Source organism: Gigantopelta aegis, chromosome 14 (assembly GCF_016097555.1).
Source record: "Gigantopelta aegis isolate Gae_Host chromosome 14, Gae_host_genome, whole genome shotgun sequence".
Taxonomy (NCBI): Eukaryota; Metazoa; Mollusca; class Gastropoda; order Neomphalida; family Peltospiridae; genus Gigantopelta; species Gigantopelta aegis.
Window position 1 is genome coordinate 54,248,268 of NC_054712.1, and position 18,014 is coordinate 54,266,281.

General features: G+C 34.6%; 2 protein-coding genes across 3 annotated transcripts; one reads left to right on the forward strand and one right to left on the reverse strand.

The window, feature by feature from the left end:
* Positions 1–234: 234 nt before the first annotated feature.
* LOC121388866 (dual specificity protein phosphatase 22-like) lies at positions 235–10,921 on the reverse strand. Of its 2 annotated transcripts, none has more exons than XM_041520387.1 (6): positions 10,851–10,921; positions 7,436–7,556; positions 6,517–6,633; positions 4,315–4,439; positions 2,943–3,114; positions 235–2,086 (listed from the first exon to the last, which is right to left on the reverse strand). In XM_041520387.1, exons 2-6 carry the CDS (start codon positions 7,454–7,456, stop codon positions 1,787–1,789), a joined length of 735 nt encoding a protein of 244 aa, XP_041376321.1. In that variant the 5' UTR covers positions 7,457–7,556; positions 10,851–10,921; the 3' UTR covers positions 235–1,786. The 2 variants fall into 2 exon arrangements, with proteins under 2 accessions (XP_041376321.1, XP_041376320.1); XM_041520386.1 differs by having other exon boundaries at positions 10,670–10,904.
* Positions 10,922–11,126: 205 nt separating this feature from the next.
* Positions 11,127–17,340, forward strand: LOC121388557 (serine/arginine-rich splicing factor 4-like). Its single transcript, XM_041519940.1, has 5 exons — positions 11,127–11,160; positions 12,032–12,184; positions 14,642–14,905; positions 15,412–15,641; positions 15,886–17,340. The coding sequence occupies exons 1-5, from the start codon at positions 11,128–11,130 to the stop codon at positions 16,040–16,042; spliced, it is 837 nt and encodes a 278-aa protein (XP_041375874.1). The 5' UTR covers position 11,127; the 3' UTR covers positions 16,043–17,340.
* The last annotated feature ends 674 nt before the right edge of the window (positions 17,341–18,014 follow it).

Here is an 18,014-nt window from a genome sequence, read left to right on the forward strand (position 1 = left end):
ATACTTCATGGGTGTTAGTTGAAAATGTATTCATAATATGAAATAATAAACATATTAATTGTACATAACTTAAATAATGCAATAACCACCTAAACATTAACACTTAGTAGGATTAATACTTAGTAGGATCTGACAGGTCTTACTAGTAGGTGGTCTTACTAGGAAGTTACATAAATGAACTATACTTAACTATATCACAAAGTACATCTCTCTCGGGGGGGGGGGGGGGGGGGGGGGGGGGGAATTCAAATCTGGGATATTTCAAAATAGGTTGCCATCATAAATAATTCATCATCACATTAACAATCTAATTGAAATCAGACCTCATGGATCCTCGTATCAAGATTATACAAGTTTAATTCAACCAATGAAAATATTTAAAACACATTTGTAACAAATTCATAAAGCTTCAGGACATACTAGGAACTGACAGTTTTTACTAACAGGTGGTCTTAATAGGAAGTTACATAAACAAACAATACTTAAATATATCTCAAATGCATCTTTCTTGGGGGAAAAAAACAGAAGTTCAAAACCAGGATACTTCAAAATAATCATAAGTAATGCATCACATTCACAATAACAATCTAATTGAAATTACACCTCAGGGGTCTCGATATCAGAATTATAGAAAATGGGGGTTTGATTCAACCAATGAAAATGTCTGACACACATCTGACTGTACTACACACACCGTAACACATTCATAAAGCTGTTCATGATGAAAGGTCACCAGGTCACAAAAACATACTAGGCTCATATTAGATCTATTGACGAAGACCAAAATAGATTAGCAGTAAGAACTGATTTGAATTGGTTGCAATGACAATGCTATATCAATTAACTTTATAGGACCTATACATTTATAACATCATTTTAATTTTTTTGTTAATTATTAAATTATTCCAGTTTGTTTCTGATGTAAAAAGAAATGTTTTGGAAATAACAAAAGTGTTCTATTTTTAATTGCACTTTTTAAAAACACTTTTCAAGATATAAATAAAACGGCAAGACCCGCCCATAATAAAGAATGCTGTCTGCTTATGGAATTTAAAATGATTACATATATATATATAATAGTTAGTTTTTTTTAATCCTGCGTAGATCTCCAATTAATAAAGACAGATTAATAATTTTAAAAATCAAATATAGACTTTAGGATAAATAAATCAAGACAATCTAAAATCAAACTTCATGGGCAGACAACATCATGGCTGGGTGCTGCTGTTTCATTTATATTCCGACCAATGTTTTAACAAACTGCACATAAAATTGGAGCAGTATTGTTATTTTCAAAAGAGTTTTCCTTTTCCAAGTGACACTGCAATTATTGGGGGGTAGAAAACACTTAGAATTTTGGCTGGAACCATATACGTTGCTGTAGCAAATGGTCTCAATAAGAAGTCACCTAAATGGCCATCTTTTCTTTTCACCAATTTTAAATAACTCTGTAATGTTAACCAACATTTGTAGTTCCGGACATCACAAAATTCAAAATGTCTCTCCTTATACCCTCACAGAAGGCACATCAATAAGTTTACAACGTTTACCCTAGATGAAGCATACTGGCTCCTTCCAAACAATAAATTCACTATGACCCTAATAGATCTGTCAAAACACAACTGTAATGAAATGGGGTGTAAAAAAAAATATGGCCCTAATAGATCTGTCAAAACACAACTGTAATGAAATGGGGTGTAAAAAAAAAGAAAAAAAAGTCAAAACTGGGATTTATCAAACACAGGGTAACAATTCACACTAGATTCATGACACTACATAACCACTTTCATCTATCAGTCTCACGGTTGACGTCATCACAATCACCATGATTGGCATCATTCACTTTACCATCATCATTACCATCATCATTGTGGTCATTCACTTGTTGTGAATTTGTAACATCGCCATTATTGGCATCACGATTTGACTTCTTGCGATTGCTGTAGGCATCGAGTGGCAGGGGGTAGTCATCGGACGGGGGTGAGCCGTGGAGGACAAACTTGTTGTAGGCTTCCAGCAGCTGTCTCATCTCCGATTCATCATCATTGTGTATGGGTGGGAACTGCTCTTTCAGACGTTTTCTTTCCTGCCAAATTGCACGATTGAAAATTATTTAGTACCAGGAAATTACAGATTTTGGATTTGTTGTCCTGACTAATGAAAATCTCAATGATTTCAATTTATTTTTGTACTTATGTAGGATCAAGTATTCTGTTCAAGGCACACATATGAGCTGCAGGGTACACATACAGGTTGTATCTTCAACACAATGGAAGGAAGAAAATGGTTTATTTAACGACGCACTCAACACTTTTTATTTACAGTTATATGGCGTCGCACATATAGCTCGAAAATAATTTTAAAAAAATAAAAATAAAACAAGTATTCTGAGAGCACTGCTAAAGCAATACACGTCTCCTATCGTCCCAACAAATTTTCGTATCACCTAAGTAAAGGGGCATAACTCTGCCAGAAATGGGTATATCGCCATGAAATTCAAACTTGGTGTGTAACCGTACATAATAAAGCTATACACAAAATTTCAACTCAAATATTTTTCTTTAGGCATTGTAAAACAAAATCCGGGAGAAAAAACTAAAATATATATCCTATGTTCAAGGGCCATAACTCTGATAGACAAACTTGATCTGTAACAGTAAATGACAGGGAATATTTTGTTCAGTATCGTGTCGTGTAGCGAACGATTTTCGACTGACTAGAAATAATGCAAATCAAGATTTTGAAAACAAAGTGTTCCCTGCATGATAAAACTATACTCAAAATATCAACTCAATATCTCAAATCATTGTGAAAAAAACACCCGGAAAACTGTATGTGGGACAGACAGATGAACAGACAGACAGATGGACGGAGATGAAACCTATAGTCCCCTCCGGTGGGAATGGTAGGGGACTAATAACAAATGAGCTGTGTGTATCTACCTCCTCCAGTTTTTCACACTGGTATGACATAAGCTGCCGCTGGAAGCCAAAGTTTGGGTTGGCACAGTTCCGAGCACCGCGAATTGCATGAAGCGTGTCACGCCACCTGAAATTAGTCACGGTCATAAGGTAGGCTGCCGTGATAGTTACACTTCGAGAAACACCGGCCAAGCTGAAATATAATGTAAAACAAAAACGTAAGACAGGATGTTAAAAATACTGTCAGTTAACATTAGCCAAGCTGAAATATAATGTAAAACAAAAACGTAAGACAGGATGTTAAAAATACTGTCAGTTAACATTAGCCAAGCTGAAATATAATGTAAAACAAAAACGTAAGACAGGATGTTAAAAATACTGTCAGTTAACATTAGCCAAGCTGAAATATAATGTAAAACAAAATCGTAAGACAGGATGTCAAAATACTGTGACAACAAAGACACTGAAATTTAACAGAGGAAAAAAAATCACAGACAGGACATATCTATGTACGATTTTTGAGGGTTTTTTATTTTAGCTAGTAATTAATAATTGTTATCAACAGATTCTGAATCCATCAGATTTCTCAGACTAATGATTACTTTTCACATTTTAACAAATTACATTAAATGACCAGTAAGTTTGGCCTGCTGTACCTTCAAGATCACCTTCTTCTTGCTATATTTTCAAATAAACAAAATATAGAAAAATCCTTCTTAATGATTAGTATTAAGGGTTTCAATGACCCGCAACATATAATTTGTTTAATATAGAATTAGCTATGAAAAATTAATGCTGAACTAAATGTAAATGTTTAATCCATAACTACCAGAAAACTGATCACTCCACCTTTGTTGGGATAATATAAAATGTGCTGATGTTCCAAACATTGCCATGCTAAGTGATGCAAAACAAAACTAACTCTCTTTGAACTGGTAATGGTGAACGACAGTAATAATTCCCCTTAAAGTCGCAGACCCTAGTTTCAGCCTGTGAAAATGGACACTAAGTTTACTAAATCTACAAACCTGCAACACACACATAAGGATAAGGTTATAACAGAGAGAAGCTAAAGTCTGTGATGTTTAAACAGGGAAATACCGTCTACAAATAGCTAGAGCTTGTTTTGATAATATTACTTCTAAGAATAACGCGCATTATTAGAATTTATGAAAAATGCATTTTGGGGTGTTGCAAAAACCTGGATGTCCAGAACCACTTCAGGTGTATGAAAATTAATATTCTAACTAATAAAATTTAAGTACTTCTAATTTAAATTATCAAAAAACAACTTTAATAGTAAAAACAATATGTTGTAATGTTTAAAAACTAGGATCTGTCACTTTAATGTTTATATTCCTTTCCTTCGATTCTCCTCACATAAGCCACTCACCAGTGGATGAGGACTCGGCCCCCGTCGAGCCTCGCTCTGTGTATGAAGTCAATACACTCCGGGAAGTACTGAGTGAGGTCCTGGTCCGGGCTGTCACTGGCCACGATACACAGGTACTGCATGTCCTGATGGGAGAAAAAATTACAAGATTTTTAACACAACAATTTTTTTTCTAAAGGTGCATTCCCTATCACCCATCCTCACCTCTGTACACATCAAAGTGCTCTTAAAATACAGTGGATAATTAAATATTAAAAGTTAGTTTGTTTTGTTTAACACCACCAGGTCAGGTCAGGTCATAGTTTTTAATGTGCACATTCAGAACAAGCTGTTGTAGTACACGCCTGTCATGGGCGCAGGTGTTGACTTTCGCCGGCTCCTCCGTCCAGGACAGGAAAAGGTTTGGGGGTGGGTGAGAGAGGGAGTCGCCCGCGCTGGTGTATGCAAGGGAGCCCAAGCAGCCTGACCAGGGTCAGTAGCGGGCGAGGGTTGGCTTTGGTGTGTTTGAATTCGCAAATGTCCCTTAGGATTAAAGACAAATAGAAAATGTTGTGTAACTTCTGGAATGTAATTTTGACACATAATTTAGAATGGTTCATCAAAATTGAAAATGGAGCTAATTGGTTGATTTGAGTTAGTTGATTGAAAAGTAGCTTCATTGATTTATTAATCATCAACTATCGGTTAATATATGGGTTACCAGTTATCCCGAGTTAATCCATATCTGTGACATCACACTATTGTTCAAGGTGTAGATTATTTTTCAAGAATCAACACCTGTGAAATAATGTAATTTGAACTTTTTATGAGTTAGGGACAGGGATTCGAACCCACTACCGACAGAACTTGTACATTATAAACAAGTACAACACATTAGCCCATGAGGCCAAGCATCTGCATCATCAAATGAACATGTAATTTAAGCCTTATAAACCTGATACTAGTGATAGTAATGTATTCTGGCGGAACACAACGAAGACTGTCGGAAACTAAATTGGAAATCACAGGTTACATGTTTAGCATGTGCATCACACTTAATGCCAGCTATCCCATGCTGAGGTTTTTTGACCTAATCATTCAAGTTAGGTCCGAAAGGACCCTACTATTTTGGGTTATTAGTTTTGTAAATATTCTGTGCCATTTCAACCAATATTTTTCATTAAAAAAGATCAAATAGAAGTTAATTTAGCAGTCACCGTGTATTCTCCATTACTGAAATAACTGAAATTAATAAATGAATTAATAAACATAAATTATTTCACGAGGGACATAAATTTAATAATAACTGGTTTTATTTATTATCTCAGCGTTTTTTTCTCTAAATAATATTTTTTAAAAAGGAATAAAAGTTATAAATTTTAACTCTCAAATATGTATAAAATATATGAGCATTCAGTACCGTATCCTGAAAATTAATAAAAGATGACACCGTTGAATCGTTTGACAGCTTGAGCTAACACTCATTAAGACAAAACGATTAATAATGTTGTCACTGACTGGATGACATTTGACCTCTACTGACTCTAGATATAGCTGGTGTAGCTATTCTGCTCAATCCCACTTGTAACAAAAAAAAAAAGGTTGAAACTTTTTTTTAAATTTTTAAGTCCTTTATAATTATTGGATACACTACATTAAACAGTCAACAATAAATACATTTATAAATTATTTCAGTATATTTTATGCTATTTCAAATTCAAGCAGTTTGTATTTCACAAAAGTCACTTGTCCAATCGACCCGACAGAGCTCCATACATAGGTGTTGAGGACAATGATTGTAACCAGCTGCAAACTCTGGGTCCTCGATAATACCTCGATAGCTTTCTCACCAAGAATGGTGTCATTGTTCAGTAATAACGTCTGTTTAATTTCATGACTAGCTCAGCAGCTTTGACAAATGTGTAGCCTAGTGGCAGTGGATTGATACTACTGTAGGTCCGACTTATGGCAGACTTTAAAATCATAGACGTCTGAAACACCAGTCATATTAACCACTATTTATTATTATTTTAAATCATGCATGAGAATCGGTCCCAGACCGAGATAAAAGGACTTTCCCCCAGCCCTGGTGAGTGTGTCTGTGTGTGTGTGAGCATGCTTGTGCACGTGTGTCTGTCTGAGCATGTGTGTGTGCTTGCTTGCATGTGTCCATGCGTGTGTTCATGCATGCATGAGTGTGCATAATGAATTATAAAAGACAACCTTAAGAAGCTGTTTGGCATTATCATGGATAGATAATATGTGGGTGATTTTGTGTTTCTTCAATTCATCTTCATCCTTTGCATCACGGAAATTACCAACATAGACACCATCAATGATCTACAAAAACAATAAGTGTCTGTTTCAGTACACACATTAAATTGGTTCAACCCTTTCAATTCAGAATGAAGTAAAATGTATTAATTGTCTTGGTAAATCAGATGAGATTAAGTCCTCAGAATCTTCTTCCTCTAAATAAAAAGGCACTTTTCCTATCCCCCACCCTCCATTACTTTTGACCCTGAATTAAATTTCTACCAAATAATATATTATTATTAATTCTATATAAGCTTCTTAAAACATTTTTATTGAGTTTTTTAAAGTCATAATAAAATAATGTATTACATGAAATAATAGTGCTGGTAGTAATAAAATTATAAATTGATATAGAGATTAAAAAGATTATCTCTCCACTTCAATCCAGTAATGAGCAGGATGTCGACCAATGGTAAAGCACTTGACTGAAGCACTGTCAGTCTAGGATCAATCCCTGTTGATGGGCCCATTGGACTATTTCTCGTTCCAGCCAGTGCTCCACAATTGGTGTAACAAAGGCATTATATATTTATGACGTCGTGTGTGTCACTGACAGGAATTCCAAACAAACATTTATAAACAACACTTACATCATAAAATTTAGACCAACACATATCTTGCTTCAGAAAAGATTCAACAGTAAATTTGTTAAAGTATGTACGTCCAACTAAACAGTGAGATGTAGCGTATAGATGAAATCAGGTTCTTGGGGAATCACAACAAATTTGGACACGTTAATGCTGATTTTAGTGTTGCAAATGGATTGGATTAGCCAATTAACTTTCACGATATATGCAGATTAAATATGAATTCTGAATATAGTTACCTTGTTCATAGCATTGCCCATGGCTGTGTTTTGGGGTCAGTTTTTCAATCAATCAAGATATTGTTGAAAATAAAAGGAGGATCCCACTGAAATGAAATTCATCTTCGACGTCTTGTTAAATCTGTAAAGTGAAAAGTAGCCTAATTAAAGTGTTACCAACATTAAAAATAAAAATCTTTTGTAAACAAAAGCTTGTGAAAACTGCTTCCCAAATAAGGCGAGCTAACTCAGTTGTTTGGAAAGACAGCATTTTTGGTGGCCCTTTGAAAATTTTATGCTGATTGAGCATTAATTTTTGTTACTTAACTGTGATTTCCTATATATAGTTATATAGTCCAGGGATGTGATACATATTTTTTTTTTAAGATGAAACAGCTTTTTCTCGATCATTCGACATTTTTAGTAATTTACTTCACAGGCATTGACATGAAATACCATGATTTACAAATAAAGGCCTAATTTCATAAATGCTTTCAATAAGGAGGGCTGCTTATTCAAAGATGTGGGCCTACTTCTGGTCAAATATGGTACTCATAGGAAACAAAAGTCCAGTTTCGTGATTTTACTGGCACAGTATAATAATCATGAGAAACGAAAGTTCGGTTTCGTGATTTTACCAACACGCTATCAACATGGTACCGTAAACTATGGTTTCCGTGAAATCCAGCAGTCCGACACAAGAGAGAGAGCGAGAGAGGGGAGAGAGACAGAGAGAGAGAGAGAGAGAGAGAGAGAGAGAGAGAGAGAGAGAGAGAGATTCATAGATTCATAGTCTGTCAATGGCACTTGTAGTCTTGACCAAGCTTTGAAATGGTAGACAACACTTGCTGCAGACTACAGAATTACAAAAATTGCAAGTGTACAAAAGGAATAAAGAGGCAGTTTGTGTTTGGAAATTTTGGTTGCCCGGCGTACAACTAAACTGTAAATTTTACTCGTCCGAGCAAATTTTTTACTTGTCTTGGGCGAGCAGACGGGTACTTTTGGCCAGCCCTGCTCATTGAAAATATAATATAAAGTGCCAAAATTTAGAGCAGACATTTCTAAAAATGTATTATTTATTTATTTAAATTAAATTAATACATGTTTTATTTAATTTTTATTTATATCATATTAGTCCTTTGGAAGTTAAAGGTAGACTAAACTCCAACAAGAGCCTTATGTGTTGGAAAGATGCATACCCGGACCACCAACACACGCGTAATTTTAGATTTAATAAAAAAACATGATTATTCCTGCTAACTGGGGGCAGCCATTTTGTTTTGTTTTTGTGACGTCCGCTCTGTCTAACTTCTCTATTATGCACAGTGTAAACAAACACTCTAATTTACCACAAAGTGCTTCACTTTCATCAACCTGACTTGTAAAACAACACAAATGACTTGATAGTATAATAAACTATTTAACTAAATATATTTCAATTTGCATCAATATAACGAAATGGAGTTATAGTATTTTTTCTCTTTTAAAAAATCCAAAGAAAAAATGCATATTATTAGGCCTATTGGTATGTTACGTTCGAGCAAAAACTACCATTCATGATAACCAAGTGATAATTTTCTTTTCTTTGGGACTATGTAATTGGTCGGTTTTGTGGTTTTAGATGGCAGGGCTAGCTCTGGCACTCGCCAAATTCGCCAATTGCGAATTTTGAAAGCAGTTTGCGAATTTTATTTTAGTTTGGCGAAATAATTTCATGTAATAATTGACATTTTTTTTACAAAATAACAGACAATTTCTGTAATTTTTTAAGTTTACTTGACAATTTGGTGTGAATTGTTTTGCTCACTCAGAGCTAGCCCTGGATGGGAAAGTCTATTTAATCAAGGGTTTTACAGAATTTCTTACAGTAATAAAGCAGCAGGACAGCTGGTAAGGTCCATTATGATTTGAGGTTATCACACAATACCATGTGAACTTAATAAAAGAGGCACCTCTTTTTAGTGTGTCTAAACACAGTGTCTGGGGCCCATCTAAATATACACCTGCTAATCAAGAACCACAGGTACAGGCCACGGAAAGAAAAGACCAATTAACCAAGAAAACCCTCCGACTATTATTTCAGTACGTGGGTTAATTTATATACAAAACATAATGCAGTTATTTCAACACTTTGACAATGGTGGTTTATTTTGTATTGAAAAATAAACCACATATACACAATGCTATGTTACTGGGATGGATATTATTACAGAACATTGCAATGCATCCGCAAAAATCAGGTATGTTTTGTTTCTTCAGTTTGAAGACTAATTCTTAACGTGACATGTTAGATATTAAATAATCACCAGCTCACCAGAGGGCATATTCACTGGGATGGTACAAAATGGCTGCACCCGTTATATATATAATAGCCGTCACATTTAACCATTTTATTAATTAACTATACGATTATACTTGTTGATATTAAGCAATAATGTGCATTATGTATCGTTGAATATGCATACCAGTCCAAAAGCCTTGCTTTAGCATTCCTTTAAGGAAGGAGGTTGGGCCCCAAGCCTCGCAGGGAAGATTATTTATTGGAGTTTGGAAGAGCACGAGTTGTATAGAAATGCTATAAGAAAAAACCTGACATCCCCAAGTAAATCTTTTCCCTTTCTAAAACTGGCCGACAGGTTATTACTTCAGTGGCCCCAGGCCCTCACCCTTATATTTTATTTATTTTTTACATTTGGCCACATGTCATTGGCCCCCACCCTCCCCCCCCCCCACAATGGATTTTCTGGATCCTTCATTTCAACTTATTTCCGTGCCTATATCCAATTAAGGTTAAAGCATGCTGTCCTGGGCACACACCTCAGCTATTTGGGCTCTGTCCAGAACAGTGGGTTAGTTGTTAGTGATCAGTGAGAAAGACGAGGGCATAGTGGTCTTACACACTGGATCGTTAAAACTCGCTCTGGGTGGGAGCCAGTACCGGGCTGCAAACCCAGTCCCTACCTACCAGCCTTATGTCCGTTGGCTCAAACACGACACCACCGATGCCACTGTTCTTGTACAACTACAAGTCTAGCTCAAGTTACCTCCATCCCTAACCTTTATTGATATTGATATCTGGGGTAGTCAAAAACAAATTTATTATTTATTAATTTAATGTTATGAGTTTATATTTTTCTTACTCAACTACAGAAAAAAATATATACACTGATTAATATGGATTTCTCATAATTATTGTTGGAGTTTATACTGGATAAATAATAACAAAAGAACTATGAACGCGACCACCCTTACAGACTAGTCTAAGTCTTCAGCCAACTAGCCCCAGTGGTCCGAGTGGATACACCAACGCTATGCATTAGCCTTCAGCACCTGTAGAATCCCTAATTGAAATATTCTAGTTCAAGCAATTCGCTATAAAACAATATTGATTCTGTTATACAAACAATAACATTACAACAAATATGTTGTTTACGTTGAGATTAAGCCGTCAAAATGTCAAGAAACATCTTTTGGTTTAGCAGGAGCAGAGCCTGCTCACTGAAGTGTGACAATCAGTTTTCAGCCAACCGGAACAGAGCACGGAAACTAAACACCTAGCGAAAAAATAGTAAAATAAAATCGATGATCGATAAAGTATTGTATCTCTTTTTATTCTTTATAGTTGAAAATATTTTAAAATTAAAATATAAATTGCGACTCCCCAAAAATAAGTCTCTTTCGAATTGCATCATGGGAGTTAGTTTTAAAAAATGGCGAGCTCGGATAGCGATAGTGGGTATGAGGTCTGTATAAATTTCGTTGTTTTGGCATAAATTGACTTAAGTGTTTTATTTGCTGTGGCGTATTCGTATACTTTTATTATAAAATATGAAAAATGGTATATAATACACATTTATAATTCATCTTACTCCCATTTTATTTGTGGTTGTAGTGCGCTTTTAAATAATGCGAGTAGCGTCCCCTTTGTTGTCAGATTAAAAATAAGCGTCAGAGCTGTCATTAGGTCACTGTAAGCCTATTGACATTCACTGTACGTCCAGTAACAATCTGACTCTAATTCAAGTGTTTTAGTACTAAATTAAAATAACAGTGAAATGGATGGTGCTGTGCTACACTATTTTCTCTTTGTTTATTTGAGATTAAATGCAGATGCGAACAATGTCAATGGTGGCTGTATTTGCAGACCACCTGCTTGTAGTCTGGATGTAAACAGCTTCAGAAGTTGTTTATTTAGAGAAGGGTAGAAAAGGTCATAGAATTCTAGTCTGGAACATCAGTTTTCTTATACAAGTAGGATTTAAGGGTAAATAGGATGGTTACAAATTGCACATAGGTGTTTATCACACCAACTATAGGATCTCACCAGAATGTCATGGTTTTGAATAATTTACCTTAATAGTAACAAAGCGAAAACACTGTTTTGACCCTAGTTACCCAATAAAGTAATTCCTCATATACTTCAAAAAATATATTTTTTAATTTTTTATTTTTTTTCAACTGTCATATTTTTGGAGATATGTACATGTCAGATGACTACTAATATTGTATTTTTGTAAAGTGTTGGGAGAGGCTTTAATATAGGTGGCAGTTTTCGGAGGTGGGTAGGGGGTTGATTTGTTAAAAATGGCATAATTCATTGTTGTGTTTTGTCAGGTGGACACAATTCTTAAACAGAGGAAGCGTAAAGGTACTCTTGAGTATCTAGTGCGATGGAGAGGATTCGGTGAGGCAGAAGATAGCTGGGAGCCAGTTAACAATCTGCGAAACTGTGCTAATGCCATTAAAACCTTCATCAAACTGAATACTGTAAGTTCACTTTATGTACCCACACAGTACAGTATGTATCTCTCAGTAGTCTAAAAATTAATACATTTGTCTTGTATATAACATAATTTTTGTGGGGTTCCAAATTCAACCAAAAAAAATAGCTATGGTCATTGTATTTGTGATTATGAATCGGGGCTAATTTTTATACAAAATGGCTATAAGTATAACATAAAATATTCCTCAAATTAACTACATTTTAATAATTTTCAAGGAAATAACGGAAATACTGAAAGTGAAAATTGGCTAAACCAGATTTTGTTCCACTAAATGTTATGAGGTAGTATTTTTATAATTTAAATGTTAATATTGGCTGTGATATATCACTGCAGAAACTGGTACCTTTGTTTGATACAGTACTTAGCTGATATCCAATTTTGTCTTTAATTTCTTAGGCGTATGATAAAATATTGTTTGTTTCCGGTTACCCGACCGACCCTAATTTGAACCTGTCGATCATAAAACTTTTTTTGTATATCCAAAAATGTTTTTTTTTTAATATAACAACGATTTCCACGAAAACATTCCAAAACTATCACAAGCACTAATTTGGTGTCATTTAGGGAATAACCCTACTGTGTTTTCCCATTTTTCGCACGTATATGGGTGGTTTTACTGTCGCAAATTTAGTTTTATTGGCGACCTGTTAGCCACGAAATGTTTTCTTCTAACAATTGATTGATGGAGTTACTTCCCTTCAAATTGAAGTTCGGTAACTTTCGTGAGATATCGGGCGAAGAGTCGGAAAATTGTTTTCACGAATATATGTGATATTTTCCGATTTACTCTACATCTAGCGTAGCGATTATTAATAATAATAATAACTATATTTAATGATTTACTCCAGCGACAAACTGGCCATGTAGAAATTTAGTGACCTTCTGATAAACTAGGGGAGGGAATGTTTACTGATACTGATGGGGTTTACTGCCAAATCAAATGATTAAATATGTCAGTAAGATCTCGATGCGTTTCGTTATTTTTTTGTAAGTGGTCACTGGGAACTTCGCGGGTTTCCGCTAAAAAAGTTCATGCTGACTAGAAAGAAATTGAACGCAATTTTTTTAATTTTTTTAAATATTTCATTACAATGTTCTTGTTAATAATTCTAACATGATTTAAGTTTTACATCAACATTCTTCTGAAAGAGTAGCCTGTGTGGCGACAGCGAGTTTCCTCTAAAACAGTGTCAGAATGACCATGTGTTAGACGTCCAATAGCCTATGATATTAAAGATAAAAATCAGTGGGCTCTAATGGCGTCGTTAAATAAAACAAACTTTACTTTTCAACATTCATTTGAGCATCCTGAGCATTTGTACTGCATTTCTATTTATTGGACCAATTGACTGCTTCAAACCAAGTGTGTACTTTAATACTGGATGCATACAGAATAAAACTAACATTGCAAATTATAAAATTGGTAAGTCTACCATTTCTTAGATACACTAGGAAAGATAATATTCATAACATTTTTTAAAATGTTATTGTTGGACAGATAAACAGAACCCTTCTTTTCAGTTTTCATTAAAAGAAATTGTTATAACTTATTTACTGGTTTCTATCCAATTAAGGTTCAACCAAGTCTGTCCTGGACCAGTACAGAAGTTAAGTGTTAGTATGAGAGTAAACCTTGTGCCTATTATTAAACAGCAAGGGGTCTTTTGTATGGACTCTCCCACAGATAGGTTAGCACCATGTTGCCCTCAAAATCAAAATGCCTTGCCTTTTATAAATGTATAAGTTGCCCATGTAAAAAGAAGCCTTTAAACACACCTGTGTGGATAGTACTACATATTTCCTTTTTTTAATTAAGTTATGAAGTAGATATAGAAAATAAAATGGCCATACGGTTTTTGTCCTTTTGAAAATTGTATAATGGAAAAAAAACAACCTTATATTTAAAACTGCACATAAAATATGCCCCCAAAACATCACTTTACCATGCCTTACTTCATTTCTAGGGGAAACACTGTGATGAATGGTATTGTTGGTTTGCATAATGCATTTCTATACTAGTTCATAAAAATAAACTCGAATGTAAATGCACAAATGTGCATTTACATTGGAGTTTATTTTTATGAACTATTTCTATATATGCAGAGGTTATTTTGAATACCAGTAGTCAACACCTTTATTTAATATCCATAAATAAAATTATTTTCCAAAATAAAATGTTTTTCCTACCTACCTACCTACCCTATATTTTTCCAGCATGTAATAGGAAACACGTAATTTATTTTTTTCGGCCTTATTCAACGGCTAATATATTCTTCGTGCTGGGGCGACATCAAATATGAACTGAAATTTAGCAGATACATTTTATGTTTCCACCAAAATAAAAATTCCATAACCATATTTTATTGTGTTTTTTGGGTGCACTCGTCACATTTTTGTTAGCTTTACCTGCATTTTTACTTTCTGCTGTCTTTGGCTCTAGTCTGTTACAAAGAAGCAGTCGAAGTCGCGGTCAAAGTCACGATCAAAGTCACGCTCTAGATCACGATCGAGAAGTCGTACTACCAAGACGACACCAAAGTCGAAGACTTCTAGTCGGTCCCGGTCCCGATCATCATCACGAAGCCGTGTCTCTGAGAAGGAGAAAGCCTCTCCCACACGTCAGTCTCGCAGAACAGAAGTGATCACCAAAAAATCGACTGTCAAGACTCCTGGTCGCACTGAGAAATTTGCAGAGGTTGTTAAGGTTGGGATGATATACATATATATATTAATTTTCTTTTACATCTTCACAATGATGCTATGTAGGATATTGTGCTAATTTTAAATATATATATATATATATATAAACAGGGTTACCTGAATTACATTTTGCATAACCCATATATAAATGGCTTACACAAATTTTCAATTCCCAGAGGCCTGAATTTATATGCACGTAAAGAATTCCATATGTGATTCCAGGAAATATTTTTTTCGGTATCACATCGTGATTCGCTACACAATTTTAAAACATTACCAGTACTAGGCAGTAGTTGCTAATTAATATTCAGTTGACTATTATGATATAGCTAATCAAGATTTTGGCTTCATTGTGCTAATTTTGAAGAAATTACTCCATTTATTATTATTTATTGATGAATGTTGACACTTAATTTTGAATAAACTTAAATTAAATACTTTAATCACATTTCTCTGAGTATTAATTGAATTGTGGATTTAAAATAAATAAACTAATTTGTTTGACTGCAGCTAACAACGAATGAAGATGACCCGACTGAGAAAACAACCACAAGGATCACCCAATCGCGGGTGGAGGTGAAGACGATCGAAGCGGACATCAAGCCAAAGCAGACCATCGACTCGTCCTCGATTGGGACGTACTTCAACGACATGTGGCAGACCATCGATACAGCCGTTCTCATCCTGTTTGTCTGCGTCTCCATCTTCCTTCTGAGCTACCTTGTCGAGAAGTATGTCAGGTGAGTCTTTTGATAATTTATGTTCAGTAAAACATTTTTATGATTTGAAAAGGAAACCAAGGTAAAATGTTTATAGAAATTTCAGAAAACATGAATATATTCTAAATGCTGGGGGGGGGGGGGGGGGGATGTTTATTTGACAATCTATGCAGTAGCAAGTATTGTTAAATTGAAAACCAATATGATGCAGAACAAATTATTCAATGTGTCATCATGCACTAATTCACACCATTTTACCTTTCAGCCCTGCTGCCATATCTGGAGCTGTTTCGGGCGTCTTCACTCCCATAACGAATGCAACATCGCGAGTCTTTCAGGCGGCTATTGGCGGGGTGGTTAATCTCTGGCGTGCTGTTGCTAACTTTGCTGGCGACGGTTGGTCGAAAGTCACCAAAAACTGAGGCTTGCTGGAGCATCACAGGCATGCTAGGATGACCAAAAATGCATTGAACTCACTGTCCATAGCATTGTACTTGAGGATGCAGTGTATATCATCCATACAATTCAGCATTTAAGTACTACAGTCATTATACATGGTCTTTTTATAGAGGAATATGCATTATCTAAAATTTGGTGTTATGTCTGTATTTATACCATCATACGTAATAATACTTGTATTTAAAAAAAAAAAAATTACAATACCAATGTAGTTGATATAACCATGGTAACTAGTAAATATATAGTCTGTATCTAACACAGTTTTTGATACTGAAGGCTGGTGTTCTTGCACTTATTGAATTTGTGCACTACATTTATTTTTTATTCCATTCCATTATATATTTTTTAACCCAGTTATAAACATAATTTTTTTTAGTTTATTAATCAAAAAGAAAAATAGCTTTTAAAAAATAAATACAGCCTGTTTAGTCTCTTATTTACAGAAGGATTGTCGTATAAAGATATATTTTAATAAAAAAAATTAATACTGTCTCAAAGGTCCATATAGATGATGAGCTCACGTTTGACGAAACAATTCTGGAGGCACTTTACATCAGACAAAATCCCTTCATCTTGGATACTATTAATTATATGGATGATTATGGGATCACTGAATAATATACAATTTTCTTTTATGACTTGTGACAGTAACAGTGTTGGAAGAGATTATTATATATCTGTCTCTTTATCAAAGTAATCATGTAAATTAGGAAGTTGTATTAGAACACGTTTTTCTACACAGTTGAAACTTTTTGTTAACAGGTTTTGTGTGCTTTGCAAATCCTTCTGGTTAAACTTGGACGTGTTAATGGCAAATAAATTTTACATTAACTGTTAATGGACAATTCTAATGCCTTCAATTGAGTATTATTTAGATATTTTGACAATCACCAGTATGTCGTTATTTAAGTGTCCAGTTTGTTTCTTAAGGCATCGTTTTTAAAGGATACTTTGATAACTCGGTACTGTTTACAGAATTTTATGGCACTCCGATATTATGTAATGTACCATTTCCAACTTGGGATATGAAATTCTGCATATGTCTAATGTTTGGATGTTTGTAGTAAATGAAACCTGGTTGGGGGTGTGGGGAGAGGTTTGTTTTCTAAAATAAGTGCTTGTGTTTTAAATTTCTTGTTGAGTAAATTTCAGTAGTCATAGATTTCTTGTGTGTGAAGATGCAATCTAATTAAAATTAGCTCTACAATTACATGTGGATCTAACACCAGCCAGTTGGAGCTCATGTCCACCAATCAAAACCTTACTTGCAGAATCCTGCCAGTGATTTAAAACTAACAACACTGCGTAGTCCCCAATGTCTAGGTAACATTTCGTCTGTAAATAATAATTTAAATATTGACCAATCACACTTCGCCTTTTATAACGTTATTTGGGAGCATACAAATTCTAAAAATATCGGGCGAGTCTATTTTAGTGGCCGCAGTACAGCGAACCATACCAATACGTACGGGGTGGGTTATCAGTCTTCAATTTTACATTAAAAATTATTTATTTATTTATTAAAAAAAACCCCAACTAAATCAGTCTTCAGTTTTACATTACAAATTATTTATTTTATAAAATAAAACATTTTTAAAGCATTCGTAATTCACACGAAACATGTCGTATACCCTCAGGACAATTCGGAATGTTTTCAAGTTATTTTTAAATCACTGGCAGGATTCTGCAAGTAAGGTTTTGATTGGTGGACATGAGCTCCAACTGGCTGGTGTTAGATCCACATGTAATTGTGGAGCTAATTTTAATTAGATTGGTGAAGATGTCTCTTAAATGCTCCACAAATTCCTTACCAAATTAATGGTAAGCAATCTTTTAGCAGTTGGACATATTTGTCTTTTCATGAATATTTGCAGATTGGATTAGTACCAGCATTGTGTTTTAGGGATGTTGAAAAAAGACATACAATAAAGCTTA

What these genes read in the sequence shown, in the direction of transcription:
- LOC121388866 (XM_041520387.1), bottom strand. Translation starts at nt 7,456, where the DNA reads ATGGGCAATGCTATGAACAAG. An exon ending in TGGGCAATGCTATGAACAAG is followed by an intron (nt 6,634 to 7,435) that starts GTAACTATATTC and finishes TTGTTTTTGTAG; the next exon opens with ATCATTGATGGTGTCTATGT. An exon ending in AGTGTGAAAAACTGGAGGAG is followed by an intron (nt 2,087 to 2,942) that starts GTAGATACACAC and finishes GCAATTTGGCAG; the next exon opens with GAAAGAAAACGTCTGAAAGA.
- LOC121388557 (XM_041519940.1), top strand. Translation starts at nt 11,128, where the DNA reads ATGGCGAGCTCGGATAGCGATAGTGGGTATGAG. An exon ending in CCTTCATCAAACTGAATACT is followed by an intron (nt 12,185 to 14,641) that starts GTAAGTTCACTT and finishes CTTTGGCTCTAG; the next exon opens with TCTGTTACAAAGAAGCAGTC. An exon ending in AATTTGCAGAGGTTGTTAAG is followed by an intron (nt 14,906 to 15,411) that starts GTTGGGATGATA and finishes GTTTGACTGCAG; the next exon opens with CTAACAACGAATGAAGATGA.